This window comes from Schistocerca americana, chromosome 2, assembly GCF_021461395.2.
Source record: "Schistocerca americana isolate TAMUIC-IGC-003095 chromosome 2, iqSchAmer2.1, whole genome shotgun sequence".
NCBI classification, from domain to species: Eukaryota; Metazoa; Arthropoda; class Insecta; order Orthoptera; family Acrididae; genus Schistocerca; species Schistocerca americana.
In genome coordinates this window covers 303,097,130-303,118,716 of record NC_060120.1, presented here as the reverse complement: position 1 = coordinate 303,118,716, position 21,587 = coordinate 303,097,130, and the positions used below count along the sequence as shown (strand labels likewise).

Sequence of the window (21,587 nt, the reverse complement as noted above, 5' to 3'; positions counted from 1 at the left end):
TCATGGACTACTCAGTTTGTATATTTTGCTTATTTTTTTCATAGTTCCACACAATTTCTTCCTCTTTTCTCGATTGATCTGTGTTCAGGTTTTCTAGGCCTATCCACTGTGCCAACATATAACTAAATCTGAGGGGGGGGGTGCGATGGGGAGGTTGCCTTGTTAGTAGTGTAGCGGTCTAGGCAAAACTTTTCTGTCAAAATTTCAGTTTCTTGGATACACGGAGAAGACAATACGTAATCTTTGTTGTTTGTTATTCCTGTTAGTCGTTTATTTCCACTCTGGTAGTCTAGATCTATGGAATTCGCTAGTAATTATAACAACGCTGGTGATTTGTAAACCCAGTCAACCACATAAACAGCGATTGGCATTCACCCTTCCGGTATTCCGCTCAGCTTGTATAAACCTGTCCCCTTTTGTGCAGGAAAGTTCATTTATAGATGCGACTGGGATTCCCCTGGCAAAGACATTTCATACACTATGCACGCATTCAAAAATCAACTTATGATTCATTCAAAAATCAAATCAGAATTTGTTCAAAAATGTTAAAAAACCAACAGTGATGCGTTAAAAATCATAGGAGTAATTGATATATCAATGTGCGCTCGATGCTAGGCCTTTTATGAAACAAGTCCCTGCTGATGATGATGAAGACTGTTATGAAAATCTAACATGGCAAATTAAGAGAACTTTTTATCCATGTGAGTAAAATTATTGCATAAAACTGATAACTGAGCGTCTTAGAGAGATCTCTTCAGGGTCCTTGGGAGTCTTACACTTGCATGTCAATATATTTACTCCCTAATAGTATTTATTGTTAATAATAGGTGTAATTTTACTATGTTCAGTGAAATGAACTTGCAAAATACAGGAAGTGAAAATAATGTCCATATACACTATGCATCCCTGCTTGCGATTCAGAATGGACTTCTATAATTAATTATAATTAAGCATAATGTTTAGACTGGAGAATGCATGTGTTGGTTAATATTAAAGTTTGTATTAAACACAATGACGTTACTGTAATATGTAGCTTTGTATGAAGTATGAGAGAAAACAGCACTTGAATAAAAAAATCTGTTTCTAGCTTTCAGGATTATTAGTTCCTTCCTCTGGGAAGATGCATGTATTTCGAAAGATTGGGAAAGAGGGGAAGATAACTTAGACCACCTGTGCAGAACACTAGCTTGACCTATTCATGAGTATTGCTCAAACGTTTAACAGAACACATTGAAGCAACTCAAAGGTGGGCTGCTAGATAAGTTACCAGTGGGTTCAAACAACATGCAAGTATTATGAAGATGCTTGGCGGACTCATTAGAGGATCCCTGGAGGGAAAACAATGTTCTTTGTGGAAAACTATTGAGAAAATTTACAGAACCAGCATTTAGAGCTGATTGCAGAACCATTCTACCACCACCGATGTATATTTGGCATAAGGACGATGAAGATTGGAGAAATTAGGTTTAATATGGAGGCATATAGATAGCCTTTCTTCCCTCACTCTATTTGCTAGTGGAAATGAAAAGGAAATGATTTGTAGTGGTACAAGGTACCCTCCACTATGCATCATTTGGTTGCTTGCATAGTATCTATATACATATTAAAATAAGGAAGAAAATCGTTTACAACATTAAAATATATTAGTCAAAACTAACCCAAAACTTCACGATTTATTATCAAATGTTTGTTCCCTATTTAACTGTATGTTATACAGTATGATAATCAGTGACTTGCATCTGTAACAGTCTTACAATTTTGGAGATCTGAGTGTTGCTTAGATCTATTAATAATTCCTCATTCAGCTCTGTTTATCAAAACGCCACATGACAATGAACTGGGTTTTGAAAAACCACATATAGGAAGATGTGATTGACATACAGCTATTTGCTTACAGAACTATGACGATGAAAATTTAAGCATATCAGTCACACAGATTGGGCAAGAGCACATACCCAAGCTAGAGCACTATATTGGATTACCCCTCCTCCCTCCTTCCCTAGAAAGCTTGGCTGGAGTAACAAGCTTATCTGTAGCGTAAGTCTGATGTCTACATTAAGTTGAAAGGTAATAATTTCGTTGACATCTGTGGAACTCAGCGAATGTGGTAACATACAGATGTGGGGCTTTCCCTGATATTGTGTTTGCGCCATATTTAAATGCACTTTTCGAAATTTAACGCATTTTTCATAATAGAAACTAAAACTACTGGATCATGCCTGATAACATATGTTACACAATGAACAAGCATGCGACGTGTGTTTCGATGCATATTATGTACATATTGTGTACACAAACTGCAAGGGGCGTTCCACTACACAACTTTGATCCATTTTTGCTCATTTGATACTGCTGGTATAGATGTAAAGGCAAATTCGTAGTTAAGTATTGCAAACGTCTGTGTAGTAGTTACATTAGAAAGCTGCACTTAATATGTTAAAAAAACATTTGGAGACATTATGACAAAGGCGCAATATTATGTGTCATGCTGTAAATCACTCTGCCATTCAACTAATAATTCGTAATCAATTGGCTTCAATCAATCACATGCACTTACATGTAATACTAGCTACGCTATGGATTAATATGTCACCATAATCTGGATTATTCGAATTAGAACCTTGTTTCTACATTTAATTCTCTCTCTACCATTCCACTCCCGAACAGCGCGTGGGAAAAACGAACACCTAAACCTTTCTGTTCGAGCTCTGATTTCTCTTATTTTCTTTTGATGATCATTCCTACCTATGTAGGTTGGGCTCAACAAAATATTTTCGCATTCGGAAGAGAAAGTTGGTGACTGAGATTTCGTAAATAGATCTCGCCGCGACGAAAAACGTCTTTGCTTTAATGACTTCCATCCCAACTCGCATATCATATCTGCCACACTCTCTCCCCTATTACGTGATAATACAAAACGAGCTGCCCTTTTTTGCACCCTTTCGATATCCTCCGTCAATCCCACCTGGTAAGGATCCCACACCATGCAGCAATTATTCTAACAGAGGACGAACAAGTTTAGTGTAAGCTGTCTCTTTAGTGGACTTGTTGCATCTTCTAAGTGTCCTGCCAATGAAACGCAACCTTTGGCTCGCCTTCCCCACAGTATTATCTATGTGGTCTTTCCAACTGAAGTTGTTCGTAATTTTAACACCCAGGTACTTAGTTGAATTGACAGCCTTGAGAATTGTACTATATATCGAGTAATCAAATTTCAACGGATTTCTTTTAGAACTCATGTGGATCACCTCTCACTTTTCGTTATTTAGCGACAACTGCCACCTGCCACACCATACAGCAATCTTTTCTAAATCGCTTTGCAACTGATACTGGTCTTCAGATGACCTTACTAGACGGTAAATTACAGTATCATCTGCGAACAACCTAAGAGAACTGCTCAGATTGTCACCCAGGTCATTTATATAGATCAGGAACAGCAGAGGTCCCAGGACGCTTCCCTGGGGAACACCTGATATCACTTCAGTTTTACTCAATGATTTGCCGTCTATTGCTACGAACTGTGACCTTCCTGACAGGAAATCACGACTCCAGTCGCAAAACTGAGACGATACCCCATAGGCCTGCAGCTTGATTAGAAGTCTCTTGTGAGGAACGGTGTCAAAAGCTTTCCGGAAATCCAGAAATACGGAATCAACCTGAGATCCCCTGTCGATAGCGGCCATTACTTCGCGCGAATAAAGAACTAGCTGCGTTGCTCAAGAACGATGTTTTCTGAATCCATGCTGATTACGTGTCAATAGATCGTTGCCTTCGAGGTGATTCATAATGTTTGAATACTGTATACGCTCCAAAACCCTACTGCAAAACGACGTCAATGATATAGGTCTGTAGTTTGATGGATTACTCCTACTACCCTTCTTAAACACTGGTGCAACCTGCACAATTTTCTAATCTGCAGGTACAGATCTATCGGTGAGCGAGCGGTTGTATATGATTGCTAAGTAGGGAGCTATTGTATCAGCGTAATCTGAAAGGAACATAATCGGTAAACAATCTGGACCTGAAGACTTGCCCGTATCAAGCGATTTGAGTTGCTTCGCAACCCCTAGGGTTTCCAGAATGAGATTTTCGCTCTGCAGCGGAGTGTGCGCTGATATGAAACTTCCTGGCAGATTAAAACTGTGTGCCTGACCGAGACTCGAACTCGGGACCTTTGCCTTTTGCGGGCAAGTGGTCTACCATCTGAGCTACCGAAGCACGACTCACGCCCGGTACTCACAGCTTTACTTCTGCCAGTATCTCATCTCCTACGTTCCAAACTTTACAGAACCTCTCCTGCTAACCTTGCAGAAATAGCACTCCTGAAAGTAGGGATACTGTGGAGACATGGCTTAGTCACAGCCTGGGGGATGTTTCCAGAATGAGAAACATCCCCCAGGCTGTGACTAAGCCATGTCTCCACAGTATCCCTTCTTTCAGGAGTGCTATTTCTGCAAGGTTCGCAGGAGAGCTTCTGTAAAGTTTGGAACGTTGGAGACTAGATACTGGCAGAAGTAAAGCTGTGAGTACCGGGCGTGAGTCGTGCTTCGGTAGCTCAGATGGTAGAGCTCTTGCATGCGAAAGGCAAAGGCCCCGAGTTCGAGTCTCGGTCGAGCACACAGTTTTAATCTGCCAGGAAGTTTCAACCCCTAGGGTATCTACTTCTAAGAAACTCATGCTAGCAGCTGTTCGTGTTTCAAATTCTGGAATATTCTATTCGTCTTGTCTGGTGAAGGAATTTCGGAAAACTCCGTTCAATAACTCCGCTTTAGCGGCACAGTCGTCGGTAACAGTACTATCGGCATTGCGCAGCGAGGGTATTGACTGCCTCTTGCCGCTTGTGTACTTTACATACGACCGGAATTTCTTCGGATTTTCTACCAAATTTCGAGACAATGTTTGGCTGTGGAACCTATCAAAGACATCTCGCACTGAAGTCCGTGGCAAATTTCGCGCGTCTGTAAATTTTAACCAATCTTCGCGATTTCGCGTTTTCTGAACTTCGCATGCTTTTTCCGTTCTTTCTGCAACAGCGTTCGGACCTGTTTTGTGTACCATGGGGGATCAGTTCCATCTCTTACCAATTTATGAGGTATGAATCTCTCAATTGCTGTTGCTACTATATCTTTTAATTTGAGCCACATCTCGTCTACATTTGCATAGTCAGTTCGGAAGGAATGGAGATTGTCTCTTGGGAAGGCTTCTGGTGACAACTTTATCCCCTTTTTTAAATAAAATTATTTTGCGTTTGTTTCTGATGGATTTGGAAGAAACGGTATTGAGCCTAGCTACAATGACCTTGTGATCAGTAATCTCTGTATCAGTCATGATGCTCTCTATTAGCTCTGGATTGTTTGTGGCTAAGAGGTCAAGTGTGTTTTCGCAACCATTTACAATTCGCGTGGGTTCGTGGACTAACTGCTCGAAATAATTTTCGGAGAAAGCATTTAGGACAATCTCGGAAGATGTTTTCTGCCTACCACCGGTTTTGAACAAGTATTTTTGCCAACATATCGAGGGAAGGTTGAAGTCCTACCAACTATAACCGTATTTGTTACGAGACTCAAATTTTCTCTGAACTGTTCAGCAACTATATCATCAGAGTCTGGGGGTCGGTAGAAGGAGCCAATTATTAACTTAGTTCGGCTGTTAAGTATAACCTCCACCCATACCAATTCGCACGGAGTATCTACTTCGTTTTCACTACGAGATAAACCACCACTGACAGACACAAACACTCCACCACCAATTCTGCCTAATCTATCTTTCCTGAACACCGTCTGAGACTTCGTAAAAATTTCTGCAGAACTTATTTCAGGCTTTAGCCAGCTTTCTGTACCTATAACGATTTCAGCTTCTGTGCTTTCTATTAGCACTTGTAGCTCACGGACTTTCCCAGCCCAACTACAACAGTTTACAACTACAATTCCGACTGTTCCTTGATCCAAGCACGTCCTGTATTTGCCATGCACCCTTTGAGATTGCAGCCCACCCCGTACTTTCTCGAGGCCTTCTAACCTAAAAAACCGCCCAGTCCACGCCACACAGCCTCCGCTACCCGTGTAGCCGCCAGCTGGGTGTAGTGAACTCTTGACCTATTCAGCGGAACCCGAAACCCCACCACCCTATGGCGCAAGTCAAGAAATCTGCAGCCAACACGGTCGCAAAACCGCCTGAGCCTCTGATTCAGACCCTCCACCCAGCTCTGCACCAAAGGTCCGCATTCGGTTCTGTCAACGATGCTGCAGATGGTGAGCTCTGCCTTCATCTCGTAAGCAAGACCGGCAGCCTTCACCAAATCATATAGCCGCTGGAATCCAGAGAGAATTTCCTCAGATCCAAAGTGACACACATCATTGGTGCCGACATGAGCGACCACCTGCAGATGGGTGCACGCCGTACCCTTCATGGCATCCAGAAGGACCCTTTCCACATCTGGAATGGCTCCCCCCGGTATGCACACGGAGTGCACATTGATTTTCTTCCCCTCTCTTGCTGCCATATTCCTAAGGGGCCCCATTACGCGCCTGACGTTGGAGCTCCCAACTACCAGTAAGCCCACCCTCTGCGACTGCCCGGATCTTGCAGACTAAGGGGCAACCTCTGCAACAGGACAAGCAGCCATGTCCGGCCGAAGATCAGTATCAGCCTGAGACAGAGCCTGAAACCGGTTCGTCAGACAAACTGGACAGGCCTTCCGTTCAGCCCTCTGGAATGTCTTTCGCCCCCTGCCATTTGGCTAGGTATTTTCCAAAGATCAGGAGTCAGCACTAGTGGAGTATTTTTGACTGCCAGTAGAATGCATTATGGGTTGACTCCAATTCAGGTGAGATTTCTTGGTTACCTGTATGCTTGTGTTTTACACTGCAAAATCCCTAAATCTTGCGAAGGAACAAAAATGGCGGGACATGATTGGTTCAAAGGCTTTATGGGATGACATAAGGCACTATCGTTGAGGACCCCAGAAGCACCAAGTTTATGGCTAGCAACCAGCTTCAACAAACCAAATGTTGATCTCTTTTTAAATAGTCACAAGTCTGTTTTTGAAAAATATGAACTTACACCAGATCACATATTCAATTGCGATGAACCAGGAATATCTACAGTCAGTACACCACCTAATGTTGTTGCAAAATGTGATGAAAACCAAGTAGGTCAGACAACATCTGCAGAGGGAGGGGAGCAAATTATGGCATTATTCACTGTAAATGCCACTGGGAATGTTTTTGTCTCCAGTTTTTATTTTTCCAAGAATTAGGTATAAAGATTTCTTTTTAAAGGGAAATGGATTTATTTTTGTTAACCTTTCCACCACATTGTAGCCATTGACTCCAACCTCTTGACGAGTCAGTGTTGGCTCCGTTTAAAAGCCATTACAACTGAATTTGTAGTGACAGGTTACTAAATCACCCAGGAAAACTATTTCCATCTATTACATAGGTGAGCTGGTAGGACAAGCGTATCCTCTGGCTGTCACACAGAATACTATTCTTTCTGGGTTTAGGAAATCTGGCATACATCTATATAACAGTGAGCCCTTCACAGAGGCACAAATTTTTATATATTCTGTAACTGATCGTCCTCTTCCATCTCCGCAAGTTTCCCTTGAATCAGATGGACAAGAACCTACTACATCTAAAGAATCGATTCAGTCAAGTGTTTCTTCACACGTTTCTTCCGTTTTAGTTGAAAAAGAATGTATAATTGGCAGTTCTTCAGTGATGCAAGCAATAAGTCCTGAATAGAATCGTCCTTTTCCGAAAGCAGAACCATGAAGAGAAGCTAAAAGAGGAAGGAGAAGGGATAAAAATTCGGATTTTAACTAGCACTGCAGAAGGCGCAGAGGCAGAGAGATTAGCATGTGAATGGAAAACAAAGCAATCAGAAATATCAAGTAGACCCAGATCTAAAGTGGCTAAAATTTTTCAAAAAGAATACATTTGATGAAGATCCTGAATCACCAGCGGATGTCAAGTAAAAAGACACTGATGATAACCTTGACATGTTCCTGAGCTCTGAGGAAGATGAAATGGAAAAAACAGACTGGGAAGGCAATCCAATGAAGAGTCAGGAAGAAGACTCTGTTCTTGTAAAGTTTTCTACAACAAAATCTGTCATTTATTACATTGGCAGAATAATTAATTGTTATCCAAAGGATGAAATCGAAATTACATTTATGAGGAAAAAAAGTGGAGTTTCTAAATTCTATTTCCCAGTTGAAAAAGATGTTAGTCTTGTGGAAACAGCAGATATTTTAATGTAGTTAGCAGCCCCCTTATGTTCTGGAAGCACTGAACATGTGTAATCTTTGTATGCGTTGTCTGTAAATCTTTCAATGTAGAATGTACAGTAGTGCTGTAGACCAATAAAAGTTATATGTTCAACAGAATCTTGACAAACTAGCGCCGTATGATGTTGTCCCACACCTCCCTAGTTCTGTCCCATTCCCCCTTCAGGTATGGGAGGTGTGGGATATTTGCGCCAACTTACAGTACACTTCATAAATCACTGTTGAGGTGAATTATGCTGTCCATTTTCCTGAATTTGTGTGCATCAAAGATGGATGTAATATTATCTGTCATTAACTACATTGTAGAGTCTATTGGAAATGAATGAGAATGAATAATTTAAATAATGTCACATTCCTCCCACTCTTACCCTACTCCTCAGAACTAGATGAGGAGTTTAGTCGTGTAAGACAAATGAATGAAACTATACTGGGGCCAGGTAGTGATGTAAATTTGTTTATTGAAAAATGTGAATTAATAGTTAAAAAGATATTGAAGAGTAAGACAAGAATTGCTATGTATGGTGATTTCAACATAGAAATGGCAGACACCCCGAGGCAAGTCACTAGGACATTCATCAATATGCTAAGATCATTAGACCTCTATTGTGCAAATAACCGTGCCACAAGTAAGAATGCCTGCACAGACAATATTGTTGTGAACTTCCAAAAGGAAGATTTTACAGTCGGACTTGTAGGGAGTGGACTTGCAGATCATGAGCCACTGCTTCTTACACTCTGTAAGAGGCAAGCAGTTAAAATTGAAGAACCCAAGATAGTAATGGTACGAGGGCAAAAGGAAGAGTACATGAGTATGGTTATTGATAGAGAAGGAAGTGCAGATTGGGGCTTTTAATACAACAGTCAAATGGGGAAAGGGAAACTGAAGTTACCTTTGATAACTTCTTTAAAAAGTACACAGATTTATGACATTCTTCGGCACCACTAAAAAATTAGATATCCGAGTGAAATGAAAAAGTAAAGACTGAACTGGTTTACAGAAGATCTAGCAGAAATCAGAGGAAACATGCATATGCTGTACCAGATGCATAAGCAAGCTTCTACCCAAGGGGCAGAACAGAGTGTGAACATACATAGGGGTTATCTGAAATGCAAAAAATTCTACAAGCTAAACTTCTTATGGCAAAAAAGCAAGCAGTGGAAAACTATATAGAAAGGGCTCCCAATAAATGCAAGCCAGCATGGAAATAATAAAGCAAGGGAATACACCAAAATTCACAGAAGCAGCTCTGCTTGGACTTGAGGAATTAAATCAGTCTTTTAAAACTCAGTTAAAGAAATAAATAACAGTATTAAAGCAGCAAATTCATCTGCAATCTACATGGTTGGAACACCACTGCCTGTTAACCTGGTATTGCAATGGAGAGCTGTTGCACCTGCTGATATTGTAAAAGCTGTATCCAAATTTGCAGGTTCTAAAAGTATGTTCTTGGGTATCGAATAATACCATTAAAAATACAATATACTCAGTCGCCAAACAATTAGCTTTTCATTTTAATAAATATATGGAATTTAGAGTATTTCCAGATGCATTTAAGCTACCAAAAGTTGTCCCAGTGTTTAAAGAAAGGGACATACAGCTTTTCCGAAGCTACAGGCCAGTCCCTGTTGTTCCAATATTCTCAAAGATATTTGAAGCACTGATACACACACAAATAAGCAGCTTCTTTGAAAAACACAGTATCCTGTGTAACAATTAGTTTGGTTTTCGCAATGGCAGAAACACAACAGGGGACATCTTGGAAGTCATTGACCAAACCTTAACAGCTTTTGAAAACAATGACATGGTATCACTGGTATTATGTGACCTAAGCAAAGCTTTCAATTGCATTCTTGTTGGTGTACTACTGAGAAAACTACAGTTTTATGGGGTGAGAGGGAGCGCTTTAGCTGTGATAGGATGTTATTTAAGTAATAGAAGACAATTTGTCTTAGTCAGAAATGTGAATTCTTCCGTAATGGAAATCAGCACAGGTGTACCACAAGAGTCTATCGTAGGACCCATCTTCTTCATTGTAACTATCAATGATTTACCTAATAACATATTCCAACCTGTTGTGTGTTATGCTGACAATACAATACTTCTTACCACACACCAAAACGTTTCAGATCTAAATAGTATAACAAAAGAAACACTTGAGAAGGCCCTCGACTGGTTTGCTGCCAATAAGTTCCTATGCAATCGTGATAAAGCACAACAGCTTTTAATGCGAATATTAAATGAAGTAGGCAATAAGTCAGTAAAATTCTTAGGTATTTACATCGAATCAAAACTCTTTTGGGAGGAACATCTCAATCACATATGTGAAAAAATATCCCAGGTGACATACCTTATCTTAAAACTAAGGGAGGTAGTGAGCTTGGAATACCTTAGGGTGTTATTCATTGGGCTATTACAATCATATATTTCATATGGTCTGATTATATGGGGGCACTCCCCTCACATCAAAAACCATTTTGAAATTACGAAAAAAGGGATGCTTAAAATTTATACTATAATGTGTTGACATTATTTTGTTATTATGTATGTACTACTACATCTTGTATGACAAAGCCAATATCATTATAAAAAATGGCCGCACAGGATTAGCCAAACGGTCCAGGGCGCTGCAGTCATGGACTGTGCAGCTGGTCCCAGCGGAGGTTCGAGTCCTCCCTCGGGCATGGGTGTGTGTGTTTGTCCTTAGGATAATTTAGGTTACACAGAGTGTAAGCTTAGGGACTGATGACCTTAGCAGTTAAGTCCCATAAGATTTCAGACACATTTGAACATCATAAAATGACCTACACTGTGTGATCAATAGTATCCTGACACCTGGCTAAAAATGACTTACAAGTTCCTGGGGCCCTCCATCGGTAATGCTGGAATTCAGTATGGTGTTGACCCATCCTTAGCCTTGATGGCAGCTTCCACTCTCGCAGGCATACGTTCAGTCAGGTGCTGGAAGTTTTCTTGGGAAATGGTAGGCCATTCTTCACGGAGTGCTGCACTGAGGAGAGGTATCGACGTCAGTCAGAGAGACCTGGCACGAAGTCGGCGTTCCAAAACATCCCAGAGGTGTTCTATAGGATTCAGGTCAGGCCTCTGTGCAGGCCAGTCCATTACAGGGATGTTACTGTCGTGTAACCACTCAGCCACAGGCTATGCATTATGAACAGTTGCTCGACCATGTTGAAAGATGCAATCGCCATCCCCAAATTGCTCTTCAACAGTGAGAACCAAAAAGGTGCTTAAAACATCAATGTAGGCCTGTGATGTGATGGTTCGACGTAAAACAAGGGATGCAAAACAACATGGGGTGCAAGGCCATTGAAAACACGACCACACCATAACACCACTGCCTCCGAATTTTACTGTTGGCACTACACACACTGGCACATTCACCGGCCATTTACCATACCCACATCCTATCATCAGATCGCCACATTGTGTACCATGATTTGTCACTCCTCACAACGTTATTCCACTTTAACTGTCCAGTGTTTACGCTCCTTAGAGCAAGCAAGGCGTCGTTTGGCATTTATCAGCGTGACGTGTGGCTTATGAGCAGCTGCTCGACCATGAATTCCAAGCTTCCTCGCCTCCTGCCTAACTGTCATAGTACTTGCAGTGGAGCCGGCCGGAGTGGTCGAGCGGTTCTAGGCGTACAGTCTGGAACCGCGCGACCGCTCCGGTCGCAGGTTTGAATCCTGCCTCGGGCATGGATGTGTATGTTGTCCTTAGGTTAGTTAGGTTTAAGTAGTTCTAAGTTCTAGAGGACTGATGACCTCAGAAGTTAAGTCCCATAGTGCTCAGAGCCATTTTGAACTTGCAGTGGATCCTGATGCAGTCTGGAATTCCTTTGCGATGGTCTGGATAGATGTCTGCCTATGACACATTACGACGCTCTTCAACTTTCGGCGGTAGCTGTCAGTCAACAAATGAGGTTTGTCTGTACGCTTTTGCGCTGTATGTGTCCCTTCACGTTTCCACTTCACTATCACATCAGAAACTGTGGATCTAGGGATATTTAGGAGTGTGGAAATCCGTGAGTTCTGCGGAACACCCCTTTCTGCTCTCTCCTGATGTCTAATGACTACAGAGGTTTCTGATATGGTGTACCTGGCAGTAGGTGGCAGCGCAATGCACCTATTATGAAAAACGTTTGTTTTTGGTGGTGGCCAGATACTTTTGATCACATAGTGTATGGTGAATAAAATTCTTGATTTGCTAGCCCAATTGAATATGACGTCTGGAAAACAACTGATCCAGTTTCTGATTCAGTCAACACAATCGTTATTTCTCTTTATTTAAATATTACAGTTAGACAGTGTGACGTCGCGAGTTAATGTTCGATAAAAATTATTGAGTAAGCTACATTGTAGTACAACTCACAGTATTGGAGTCGGAGGCTGTGAAGGAGACAGCAAGTTGTGTCCTAGCAATGAGTTATGTGCACCTGTTGCTACTGCAGCATGTGAACGCGTCAGAGTGTCACTTATCAGGAGCTTATATTCAAGCCTCTCTATGAATCTAAATAAACTATACTAAATAGAATTCAAAATTGTTCAAAATCGGTACGCTAGTTTTTGTTATTCAAGAGAAGATTGTATAAAAATATCAGACGTCTGTCTATTTGTCATAGTTTTGGAGATAGAGAAAATTACTTAAAAAGTCAAATACCGACACTTACGGAATTAAATTCAGTTAGGAACTATAACAGTTTATCTTTTGGTATCATTTGAAAACATAACCAGAATCTCAGTGCAGAATTATTTAATTAAGATTTAATTACAAAACTTTATTTATTTGTTATTTTCGTAAAATTCAGACAAAATTTTGTCTCTCATATTGTTGTGGGAATAAATGAGAGTGAGTGAGAGTGTGTATGTGGGAATATGTTAAATATCAAGATTAATTTTATATAATACATTTTGTAATCATAGCATAGGAAAGATATTTGTGCCCATTTTGCTGATGACGTATGTCTAAGTGTACTTGCTTTTGTAAGGAGGCAGCTAGAATATCGGTTTAAAGTTTAGACCCTTTTTGTAAATATATTCCAAGATTAATTTTCTTTTCGTTTGGTTTTGTTAAACATTATATAAATATTTGCATGTTGTAATGACGTAAATGCATCTATGAATAGTGATTGGAGAAGGCCAGTTTTGACGCATGAATGATCTCGAACAATTCTTCTGATTGGCCAGTCAAAATGAACAGCCAATCAGACTTAAACAGTTCCCGAGCACTGCTAGATAGATATGTTGTGGCAGAAGCAGCATTCAGCGTGGTCGCTAGTCAGCTATTGGACGTGCAAGTCATGTTGAACGTTTCAGTCTTCGTTATGTGTAAAATGATGAAGTAATTGGTTTCTCTCGTCCAGACAGACAGGTGAAAGTTGGAAGTTTTGGAATTCGTTTGTTGGAAAGATAACCGCGTGTGAACTCTCGGTCTGTGTGTTAATTCTACGTGGCATGTTTCGTATAAATATATGGAATATTTTTGGCGAGCAGTTTCTTTGCTAGAAATCCACTGAAAAGGATCGAGTTTGAAACTCATATACAGTAGCGGAGTACTGACTGTGATATCGCGTAATTATTCGGGTGGGACATATGTACATGTCTGGTTGCTTTGTGTGTGATCTGAATTGCATGAACTGTGAACTGAGAGCAGTAGTTTTGTTAGTTAATTACACGCAGGCTTGATGGCAGATTTTTTTCATTTGAGCTAAAGGAAATAAAAAGACTTGTATTAGAATTTTGAAGGAAAGAAGCAACCACCTTCTGCCCGAAAATTATTATAAGAAATTTACAGGATAGCTGGCTACTGGACTTACGCGGACTTTGCTACGTAAGTATCGGCGACGTATGCATCAACGCTGTTTTTACGCCGTCTGAAGAGAACATACGTATGCAGAGAAACGAGATGTTGAACTGACACCGTACTGAGATAGGTGGAACTTTTGCAGTGAATAGTACGAAGAAAGACTGCGAATTAATACCCCGCCGCAACGGCTTCATCCTCATTCTAATATTTCCGCTTTTCGTTCACTGCACCTTAAGTCCATGTTAACGGAATATTATGAAAACATGACGTAACTTGAGAGCCCAAGCATGTTTCAAAACGGCTTGCGCTTACATGGAAGCAAAAATCTATCGCAGAATTGGAAAACCGGTAACTATAGCCGATTTTCGGAATCGATATTGAAGTGTTTACGTGACCACTCAGAAGCGACATTCGGAAATCCGTTTGCGAAATCCGGTAATGAGAGCTCTATGTAGACGGGGTGACTCTGACATGTCCAGTTTCGACTCTTGGGAATAGCTATCGACTCTCATGTTCTTATCCCAAGTAACATTCGGTGTTTTGGCTGTGCGGAGACGTAATTGTTTCATCAAAATCCCTATGCTGCATGCAGTTCTGTTTCTCTGATATTTCTATAATCGTTCATTTTGTTGATATGCACAAGATACTGTAGCATCTCTTGTTTTTTTCCTCACTGCACAGATCTGTGAGCTGACAAAAACTCATAGGTACGTTTTTTGAAAACTTGAACACTAAAAATGTAGCGAATACGAACTGAAAACGTAACGAACAAGAAACAAATACCAGTAAGCAAACAAGTATTGGTTTCGGAGTTCCAGTTTCATTCGTTATCGAGACAAATACAGCAAAAGTGGAATTACATGGACTACGAAAGCATCCTCTTACATATCAACCTTATCTTCTTGGTTATTCAAAATATATCAAGAAAAAAACAAGTTACATTAACGAGAACAAATGTGTCGTATCACAAGAGCCAATAAGCCTTCAAGAACACAATAACTACAAAATTACCTTTCTGACACTATTTAATTCATGCAAACATTGAAATTTTTAATATTTAAAAAAAGCTGTTGTGTGCACACGAGAGAAACAATTAACAAGAAGCAATCGCAAACATTAATGTATAAGCTTTCATTGTCGTCTGTTAGTGCTACGAGCTGCAGACCAGAGGCCAGCCGAGCTCAACCGATCAGCACACCTGGTCGGCACCAAGATTTGCTGTCCCTTGACGCCGTGGCGCACAGAAACCACTGGACGGGCCCCTCTACTTTTACGACGCGACTGCCCATGAATGCATTAGAGTGTGGGATAAATGTGCGCAAGCATCAGTACTGTACAAGCAGCTTGATGCTCGATGGAATTTTGATTATGTATGCTTGTGCAAGCCTTCAAACGTATGGGTTCTTGAGTGTGTGTATCAAGAATAGGGATACTTGTGCAAGCATTTGTCAGTTATCTGCCCTTGATTTAAATTTCGTTGGTTATGTTATATTACTTTCTGCACAAGGTTGTACTGTACTGTGGATCACGTCAAAGAACACAATGTTTCACGGAGAAACAGAGAAGAAAATCAACAGTACTGTGAGATAATTTCCATAGCGTGTCTACCACAAATAGTTAATATGGGAATAATGTTTTCGTTTCTTTAACCACTCTTACTGCACATATCGCATTTCATTACTTGTTTTTCTCGTAACACAAGCAAAAAGGTTGCTAAAGGCAACGCATCATAGTCTGAGCTCGACATTTTCTGATAAACAAACTAATGCTTGTACAAACATGCTTGACCGTGTGTAGGCGCCAGGAATTTGTCCATTATTGCTCAAATGCTCAAGCACTCTTGCGCAAGCGTGATTGTCAAGCAGGTATTTACGTGAGTGACCGCCTGCAGAGAGCTGTGGCTTAACACTACCCAAAACAAACAATTGAAAAGAAAAAAATATTTATAGAACGAACCTGAAAAACTGAAAACAAAAAGACAGAAACGAAGCAAACGTGTCACAACAAAAGAGTGTAACTAAGAAAATAAAAAAAAATATGCTATACGTATATCTGAAATTTTTTTGCTTCTTTCTCAGTCCTCTATCCATTCGCCAGAGGTTTTCCACATGTTAGGTAATACGCTGTATATTAATGACCTGGAAGACATTATTAACAGTGAATTCAGACTTTTTGCAGACGATGCAAAATGAGGTTATATCCGAAAAAAAACCGCAAAAGAGAATATCAACGCTTGAGAATATTTCAGTGTGGTACAAAGTTTGGCAGCTTCATTCAAATACCCAGAAAGGTAAAACTGTCCAATTCATAAAACCCTAGAATGAAATTTCGTACGACTGCAAATCGAGTTCCAATTGGAATCTGTCACATAGAATGAACAAATTTCGTCGGGAAGCATGTTGGCAGTCAACATGTTTGAAGGTCAATGTAAACGCATACGTCAACTAATACGAGATGTATTTTTTTAAAAATAACAATATTTGACTCTTTGCGACTGTTTCGGTGTCGAAACCATCCCCTGTCGCTCATTAGCTGAAATCAGTCATAATTATTGTTTACCTACGAGACACTTTTTTCTGATTGAAAGAAAAAAACTGTTTTGATGACGTGATATGTACTGTAGTTCTTGTAATAGGGGTCGGGTTTGTCATGTGCTGCAGCTTAATCATTAAAGATTACAAGCTATGTCATTTTCAAGGTCTCCTCTCTCAGTGTCTTGCCGACGTGGTGGATTTCCCCTACAGTTGGCATGCACTGGACACTATGTATATACTATATAGTATATAGTACAATGAGCGCCGGAATCAGTGTTTTTGAACAACCGTAGAAAATGTTGTACTTAGAAGTGAGTGAATGAATGCAACAGATGTTTATATGCCTGCAACATTTGATTAGTAGCCTCGTGGGGGAATCCCGTCGATGTAGAATGATAAACATGCCTGTTGTTAATCGTTCACCGGATGGTATTTAACAAATGAGATTTCAAATAGAAATTGTATATGATTGTGCATTTTTAGTTGATTTGTTGAATTTCAGCAATGAAACGTATCGTAGTAATTATAATTTATGTTACTCTTGTACATATTAACATTATTGAAGCAGGGTACTTTGATCTATTAACAAATGCCGTTTCTGGAGTTTGGTGTCAAGCTTTCGAATGCTGTGATTCTACGTGGGAAAACGCCGACATCTCACGTAAGTATTAAAAAAGAAAAATCATGATTATAAAAAGGACAGTGGACGGAGTTATTTAAATTATTAATCTTATGTAAAATATGTTAGCAGCCGGCACTGCTTTCCTAGAATGACGGTGACGAAAACAAAGTAATCATTATTTTTTTCGTGGATTTATAGTCATAGCTTACCTAATTTCATAAGTCCTTTATCATATGTATAGACATGATACTTAGCTAAGACTAAAAAATCTGTTTAGATTAAAAGAAAACTCATTTACACCTACTGTGTAAAAAATTGATTTTTAGTTGTTAATTTTTCAGTGTTTTGAGTGATGAAATACGTACAGTGTAAATCGGTTCACAGATTAATAAAAAAAAAAAAAATCTGCCACTCAATCAAGCCAATGAACTTGCAGAAGCTTTCGCACATTTATTTATTGTGTAAGAGGTTTATTATGAACGAAAGATATTGATCGAATGGGACAAGTATAAGAGTACAGGCTTTACAGTTTTGTTATTTAGGCCTACTGGAAATTTTGTAGCTGATTAGTAGAGAAAACCAAATTTCACCCACTCACTGTTCATTACTGTTAATATTGCTTTATATCCATCACGGAATTAGGATAGGCTAAGTAATTTTACATCCATTCCCATTCATATGTAGTTGTTTTACTTTTCTGCTCTGGAAGCCCACATGTATTACAGAGTAGAGTAAGGATACTGCTTGGGAATGTCATGAGACATTTTCTATTTCCCTTCACAGTTGAAGTAAACGAAAAAAAATCATTGTTTTATCCCTGTGTGCTTTATGTTTTACATTTCCATTACTATTTTACCTAATACTGTGACAAGTTCATTGTGAGACTTATAACTGCACTGATTGTTTCACAGAAATGTACTTATTAACATTACACACTGTGAACCGTTATTGTAGACCCATACAGAGAAATTTATTTGGCACATCAGTGGAGATGTCTTGTACTAATTAAATTGATCAGTCATGATCTGTGGTGATTGGTTTTTGACGCTTTATGGGACTAATGTGTAATAATGGGCTCCACACTAAAATGATGGTTGAGGTGATGGGTGGACCTTTAGAGTAGCCCCAGAGAACCATAACCTGGTGTATGGCTTATGTTTAAACCAGATTTAAGTGGTCATTTGTTGTTACACATAGGCCTGCTGTGTGTACAAGGAAGAAACTGAATCATGTAGAAAGATGACAAAAAAATGTATTGCGCATGACCTGTTTTAAACAGTGGTAAATATTTAACTGTTAGAATGTAAGAATATTGTAAAGTGGATAACTGTACATCTTGCAGTGTTTTCTAAGCAGTCTGCATTGTGGATTAAGTACAGTCTTTTTAGCAATCTACCAATGGACTGAACTCTGCCACCTGCTACAGTTTAACCTAAGAGGTTTTTTTTTTTGCCATGTTACCACAATTTGTGACTTGCAGGTGTTTGAATGGGTTGACTGATCCATTTGATACTCATCGATACTGTCGTACACTATATTTTGCATTTTGTGAATTACACAGTTTGACATTACTGAACATTTAAGGCAAGTTGCTAGTGTTGACAACACTATGAAGTTTCAAGATCTGGCAGAATATTTCTGCAGCATTTTTTTTAACCTAATATTTAAGCATTAGATAACTGCTTCATTAATTGTGACGTTACTATTAATAGAGTCTGATAGGTCATTAATATACAACATGAACAGCAAGGGTCCGTACTTTCCTAGTACACACCTGTAATTACTTTTACATCCGTTGAATATGCTACATCAAAGATAACCAGCTGTGTCTTCGCACCCAGAATTCTTCAATCCAGTCTCAAACTTCATTTGATACCATGTATGTTGCACCTTTGCTAATAAACATTAGTATGGTACTGACTCAAACGCTTTTTGGGAGCAAGTGAATGCTGCTTCAACCTGATTGTCTTGCTCCATGCCTTTCATGACGTCGTGCAAGAAACGTCAGAGATGGGTTTGGCATGGATGGCGTCATTCTGTTTTAGATAACCTGATTATCTTATTAGAGCTAAGAGTATGTTCTAAGATACAATCAGTGGTATTAGATAATTGTTTTATGGACCACATCTGCTACTCATATACATTTTTGTATTCCAGTATTTCAATGCAACACTATACTGATCATCACCGAAGCCACTTTCCCTTGTCCTATAATTTTCAGCATTAACTCACACTAGACGGCAATCAAAACTTGTTATGTTGGTGCAATTAGAAATGTTTTCTAAAACTATTGAGAGAAAACCATATTGCTTCACATGTAGAATAATATTTGTGTCTGAAATGACAATTTGTGTCGGAGCTAAGACTAGAAACTGCACTTCCTGTTTTTTTTTTTTTTGTGTGTTGTACTTTTAAGGCATGCGTCCTGGCCTGACCAAATTCTCTGTTTCAGTTGATGCTTCCTACTAAATGTAAGAAAAAATATTCTCAAATTAAGGGCTGATTAGACAATCCCAGTGCTTTACTGAGTGTAGTTCTGTTGGAGTTGGTGTGCCGTTGCCTTCTTTTGACGTTTGAAGTGATCTACCGGGCCAATTATAGGAGATCTACCGTTTACCGTGGACCCCAAAGCACAGTGCAGCTTGGCGTTTTGCACATTAACAAAACATTGTTACAAGTGTTCCTTTAGACAATTGCATTATTCGTGAGTGCCTCACAAAGCCTCCAACATTATCCTCTCAACTATTTATATTCATTGTAAGTAAATATTAACGGGCTTACAAAACTAACTTGAAGTTGTCTTGACACCATTCAGGTTTGTTCTGTTAGGAACAGTGTATTGTTCTGTTTGAATTAATGTACTGAATTCATTCACAAGTCTAGTCTGATGCTTGTTAAGCTTGTATTTTGTTTGCTGAACAACAGTGCAGAACTGTACTGAATGACTTTCCAGAAGTCGAGGAACCACCTGGACACCTTTATCTATGGTGCTCTCAATCTCGTGGACAAACAAGTGGAGTTTTGCAAGTTCTCTGTTTGCAGAATCCATTTTAATTTTGAAATATAGACTTTTGTTCTATGAGTGAGCGTAGAACGTGTTCCACAATTCTGCAGCGATTAATATTAGTGATGTAGGCTTACAATTACGTGCATGTGTTCAGTGACTTTTTGTTCCAATCACTAGGTACCCGTCCTTGCTTAAGTGATCTATGACCGCTAGAAGGGAGGAAGTTCTTTCACATAATCTCCATAAGCCCCCCCCTCCCTCCAGCCCCTATGGCTGTCTCATCCAATCTAGTTGCCTTTCCACTTCTGAGCAGTTTTAGTTGATTTTTCTACACTGTGATAGCTTATGTCAGCATGTGCAATATCGAAATTCATTCGGTGATTGAAAAGAGCAACTATATTGTAGTAAAATGTAGTGTACAATTTCAGGAGATCGAATTCAGTGTTCTGTATGTCATCTTCTGGTTCGGTGCCTCTTTGGGCACTGAGCTATTTTGATTCACTTACTGACTTTACATAAAGCCAGTGATATGGTCACTTGTTTCCTTCCCCAATGTTAACCGATTTGCAAAGTTTGGGGCAGTTAGTTATTGGAAGGTCTAAGACATTGTCCTCAGGTATAAGTTCTTTAACTACTTGCTTGAAGTAATTTTCACACTAGACATTCCAAACAGACCCGATCTGGGGCAGGCAGCTATTCAAAATGATAGCGATGGTAACATCCAGAACACTCTCTAATGAATCCTCTTCTCTGTCAACAGGGTCATTCCATGTGAAATCAACAAATAAAAAAAAAAAAAAATTGAAATTTGATGATTTATAGTTTTGTGATCTTTTTTGTCATTTTGTTCTACCTATCAAAATAAGGTAAAATGAGAAATTAAAGATTTTTAGATGTTACATTTTTAAGTTATTTAATTTTTAAAGTTTCCACAATTGTGCTATTTTTGTCATGTTTTGGAACCTTAACACGAACATACCTCAAAAATCATTTGACTTATAGACTTGCCATATTATTCAGTTTTTTATAGGCTTTAGAAGTATGTCTATGTGGCTATACTCAAATAAATAGGATAAATTTTCCCAAACCAATTTCTTTTCAAAATCTGCATTTTTTTGTTGAAAAAATTTGTTTGGTGTGCACTGTTTGTTAACATTTACACCAAATTTCATGATGGTATTCTAGTGAGAACATATTGAATAAATTTTATTTTTCCTGAGATTTGTTTTGCCTGCTGTCCCACAACAGCACTCAGGCTGGCTCATAAAACTAATGTTAAAATGAAAGTATTCTTTACAAATTAAGCA

The 21,587-nt window shown here is 39.3% G+C and overlaps 1 protein-coding gene across 1 annotated transcript in view; it reads left to right on the top strand.

Annotated features, from left to right (window-relative positions):
• Positions 1-16,799: 16,799 nt before the first annotated feature.
• Positions 16,800-21,587, top strand: part of LOC124592114 (torsin-1A-like) — an 88,596-nt gene continuing 83,808 nt past the window's right edge. The window contains exons 1-2 of the mRNA XM_047131805.1: positions 16,800-17,080; positions 17,220-17,312. Coding sequence (XP_046987761.1) covers positions 16,975-17,080; positions 17,220-17,312 — 199 coding nt within the window. The 5' untranslated portion in view covers positions 16,800-16,974. The remainder of the gene's footprint in view (positions 17,081-17,219; positions 17,313-21,587) is intronic.